The sequence below is a fragment of the Fukomys damarensis genome, unplaced genomic scaffold (assembly GCF_012274545.1).
Source record: "Fukomys damarensis isolate Sample0158 unplaced genomic scaffold, DMR_v1.0_HiC HiC_scaffold_5, whole genome shotgun sequence".
NCBI lineage: Eukaryota > Metazoa > Chordata > Mammalia > Rodentia > Bathyergidae > Fukomys > Fukomys damarensis.
In genome coordinates this window covers 64721788-64726619 of record NW_022900917.1, presented here as the reverse complement: position 1 = coordinate 64726619, position 4832 = coordinate 64721788, and the positions used below count along the sequence as shown (strand labels likewise).

Below are 4832 nucleotides of genomic sequence, written 5' to 3'. Positions count from 1 at the left end.
CTGTCAAAAGAGAAAGATGGTAGTAAGGGAGAAAAACACAGCACAACTAAGAAAATGGAGGCTCAGTGCAGTGGAAAACCGGGCACTGGTGTCTCTCAGCAGTAGACTGCAGTAACAGAAACATTTGGGTGCCATTTTTCTTGATGTTAGACATTTGTGGCATGTGACATAAGGAACTAGATTTTCATAAGGGTAGGATGCCAAGGAAACTGTTGATACAAACAGACAAGCAGTTTGACATTGTCATTACTATGAGGCAACTGAAATGCAGACTTAAGGAGGGAAAAATGCTAGAAAAACATCTCTCAAATGTCAAAGCAGATTGAAGGAAAGACTGGCTTTGTAGTAATTATTTAAAATATCATGGAGCCTTCTTTAAGATTCAATCATTTATCTCTAAGCAACACAGTTTTAAAATTCAAATGGGATCACTTTGAAATAACTCCTTTCTTTTTGGATAATATTTAAGTTGAACATAAAGATTGAATGAGGGGGGTGTTTAAAAAAAAAAACCAGGTTTACCAACAGTCCTGGCTACCAAAAAGGGCACCAAGATAAAATGTGACCTGAGTCTAATTTTTTTCCTCCCTAAAATAGTTTTGCAACTTGAGCTGCATTCCAATGGGAAAGGGGCTGTGAATTCCATTAAAGTGCACATTCTCCGGCTGAAGTTTTTGGCCTCTTAGGCTCAAGGTCTACTAAGTCCTGAACAAACCAATCACTCTTCCACACAAGAGGGTATATCTGAGCAACTCGTGGTGATATAAAAAGACCAGAGCTCATCATGCCTTTGCGAGGTGATGAGCCGACAGGCTGACAGAAACCATTAGCTTCACATTTCAAGCCAAGGTTTTCTGTAAAGCCACTGGGTAAGAGGCCTGTCCCTCCACAAGCAGTAAGCACAGCAGAAAAGGTAGAAAAAGACCAGGCTAAATAGGGATTTTAGAGTTCTAAAACCTAAAGTGAATACTACAGGCTAAATTTGTAGCCAAATGATAGGGCCGTGTGAACTTTTGTGGCTCTAAATTGTTACTATAGGAATAGTTTCTGAGTTTGAAAAATTACAAGAAAAAAAGATCCCAGGAAATTTGTTTAGTTTTAAGATCAATTTATTAGTCCACATCTGGAAATTCAGCATGCTTCGAGCCTTTGTTCAGCCCACCATGCCTGCATACCGGCCACTGTCCAGTCACCTGTCTGCCGACACAGAGGTGAAGTGCAAGGGCACCTTGGTGCACGAAGCTCAGCTCAACTGCTTCTACATCTCTCCTGGAGGTAAGGAACCCAAAAGAGAGCAGAGAATAGGAAGAACGTGGACATTTTCTCTGCATAGTCTAATGATACTTAGAATGTGACTTCTCCTTCTGAGGACTCATCTCTTTGGCAATCCTCTTTCAATTCAATCCGAATTTTGAACAGTGCAGTTGCAAAATTTTGCCTAAGGTTTTATGTCATTCTGAAAATTCTCAGTCAAGAAAAGGTGACATCTGATGCAACAGGCAATGCAATAGCGCCTTTACACAGTAAAACACTGTCTTTGACTTTTCTTTGAATTCTGTGAGGAAGATCAGGGAGATCAAAATTTCCATGTTAGATTTCATGTCTGAATTTTACGGGTACAAGTAGATAAGACAGAAAGCTGATTATATTCAATAATGGTGTCTTAATTTCTTCTATGGAAAATGGAAAGATAATCATAAGAGGCAAGTTAAGGGGTCATTAGAGCCAATAGCAAATGTAATTTAAGTGCATATTTTCAGTTGGAATCTTAGGTTCCAATTTATTTTGGATGTTCCTTAGAGATCTACCACATCTTGTTTAATGTCCCTAATAAACACCGCTATTCGATCTGTTCTCTTAATACATTTGTTGTTTCTTCGATAATGGTATTTTACCCCAAATATCTTTCAACTCCAAATCATGAATGGTAGCCTATAATCATTTAACAAAGATTCAGGCTAATATTTATACAAATTTTTAAAAGAAGGCCTACATTCATATGGTTTGTAATTGGACTATAAATACATAAATGGTAAATGATGCACAGATAAAGTTTAAATATGCAGGATATAGGATTTGGTAATGCTTGTGCTTGCCCTTCCTTCTTCCTTTCCTCCTTCCTGATCTTCACTTATTTCTATCAAAAGAATGGCAAAACAATTTTTTTAAGCTGTCAAGCTCTTATTACTAGGAAAGCCATGGAAACATGGCCACGATAACTTACACAAATCTCTTCTGAGAATTTCAGGATGAAGCAAAATTTTAAAAAGGAAGGACAGAAGAAAGAAAAGAAAGAGGGAGAAAAAGGAGAGAAAGGAAATGAAGATTTCTAGCAGGGGCAGTATTTTTGCTAGAGCAGCACTTTTCATTGCCTATGTTCTGGCACCCATAGATGGGAAACAAAGCTATGCTTGGCTGGCTTGATGCTGATTCTGTACTTCTACCCTGTTAGGAATGTCTGCACTGGAAATGCTTTCCTTTGGCATGTTCTTTAATGCCTTTAAAGTAATGTTCTTTCATTCACCTTCTGTGTTGGCTTTACTGACCAAACACGGGCACGTCTTGTAAAACAAAATCTTCACTGGCCAAAGAGTCTACATAGCACTGTTATCTTTGGACCCTGCTCTGGCTCTTTTCATATGACATAGTTTTTTATTGCACCTCACAAATCAGGGATCTCATGATCTCAGGATATTGAAAGGCTCACACAGATGAATTGTAGTTTCTATTTTATGAGTGAATAATACTCATGAGTATTTGGGGGGAAATGTTGAAAATATAAACAGTAAAAACAATCCTTCCCTTTCTAAATAAATTAATTGCATTAGAAAGTTAATGCCACTCTAAACAAACAGAAAAGCAAGCAAAAACCTTATAATGAAGGCCCCATACTAATTTGGATTAAATTAATTATATATTCTATACCTACATATGAGAATCTATAAGGTTCAAAGTAAAAACATGTATTTATCTTTCAGAAGGTTTTCTTTTACAACAAATGAAAGTCATGGATTAGACCTTCTTAATGTCTACCAAGGTCATTAACCTCTTCACTGGGAATCTTGACATCTGCTGTTCCCCTCAGGGTCACAAAAAGTCAAATAGAATCTTCTTCATTATAGGCTAACTTCTAAATTTTGTTTCTGGAAAAGTTTCTTTACTCTTGGAGATTTAACAGAATAAAAAAGTTTCTAAAAAATGTAAGAAGCAGGAAAATCCATAGTTAATAAGAGAAATAGGAACAATTTATTTGGCCTTGTCAGCAGCTTAAGTTTATATTTGTACTTTGTTCATTATTGTGCTGATTAATTTCAAAATCTTATAGGTCACAAAAACCAAGCAAAGATTCCCTAAGATATTCCCCTCCTGAGCTCTCATTCACCTTTGAGGACCCGTACTTTCTTAATCTTCTAGGGATAAGCTCCCAACTTTTTTCTTTGCTACCATGACTTTGTTTTTATATATTTGTGTACTAAAAAAGTAGTAAGTATTTATACATGTGTTCCCTCCATTAGACCTTAAGCTCCTTGAGGATAGAACTTAATCATTAATATGTCCAACATTGCAATCAGCACATGGTTGACAGTTAATAAATATTTGCTGCATTAAACTGCAATCTAAGACTCTAAATTCTTGTACCTTCAATAATCCTTGTAGCTGCTAATACCAGTTTAGCTTATTTAAACATCATGGACTAGATGTGCTTGAATCCTCTATCAGTTGATTACCCTTCTCCTAGAGACAGATTACAGAAGAAGACTTCTCACAATGCCCCTTTCATTCTCCTAACTTCACTGAGAGTTTATTTTGCTTCGAATACTTTATATTCTTAAGCATAAGTGATGTTGATGGGATTTTGCCATTAGGATCTGAGCTCCCAGAGAGTATATATTTCCCCTGATCTAGCACTGTGTAGGCACTAATGTACTCACTGTGCGTGTATTTATTACTACAACAATTCTACCATGTGCCATTCTTCCTGACTACTTGCCAAGCACTGGCAATGAAGAGCTCAAAGAATGCAACAAATCTGCAAAATCATGTTCATTTCTCTTCATTACTGAAGAACACAAGACAGAATATAACCATTAGGATCTTGGTTTAGCAGGAAACTATGATATTTATCATCCAGTCATGTCAAACCTACATGTACAAGTACCTAAATTATCTTAAAAATTTTAAACTAACATGCAATGTCAATTCCAGCAACACACTGAAAATCTATTATCTTAAGTGAGTCTCAATGTAGGGAAATAAATCCAGTCTCACATGACTGCAGTTTGTGAGAAAGGTATGTGTAAGCTAAGCATAAAGCAGAGAATATTTTTTTTAAAAAACTGTTGCAATGAAGAACAGACTTCCTTATATTCGAATCAGATTATTTAAATGTTGAACAATAATGGGAATAGCTTTGTTGAAAGTAGCCTAACAGTAAAACACACGATCACTGAGAAATTTTTCAGGTTTTATAGAGCAGTGGTCTGGCCAGAGGAGTCGACTGCTATTTCCTGGTGGAAGAAAAGTGAATCAGAGTTTCTGTATTTTTAAAAAATTATTTATTTATTTGTTTGTTTGTTTATTTATTTATTGGTACTGGGGATTGAACTCGGGTCCTCGTGCTTGTGAGGCACGTAGCAGAACCACTGAGCTAAATCCCCAACCTTTATTTTTATTTTAAACTATGAATATAGATACGAGACACCATTTTTCCAAAATTCCTTTATGTTGTAAACAGTTAAGTCATGTTCTGGTTTAACTCTGAAATAAGAGCTCTAATGCCAGTTCTTAGTCAAAATTGCTTTTCTTTCTTCAAACTCCTTTTTTTTTTTTTT

At 36.1% G+C, this 4832-nt stretch overlaps 1 protein-coding gene across 1 annotated transcript in view; it reads left to right on the top strand.

Moving 5' to 3' along the window:
• Positions 1–1136: 1136 nt before the first annotated feature.
• Positions 1137–4832, top strand: part of Cacna1c (calcium voltage-gated channel subunit alpha1 C) — a 712468-nt gene continuing 708772 nt past the window's right edge. Inside the window, exon 1 of the mRNA XM_019208417.1 lies at positions 1137–1275. Coding sequence (XP_019063962.1) covers positions 1137–1275 — 139 coding nt within the window. The remainder of the gene's footprint in view (positions 1276–4832) is intronic.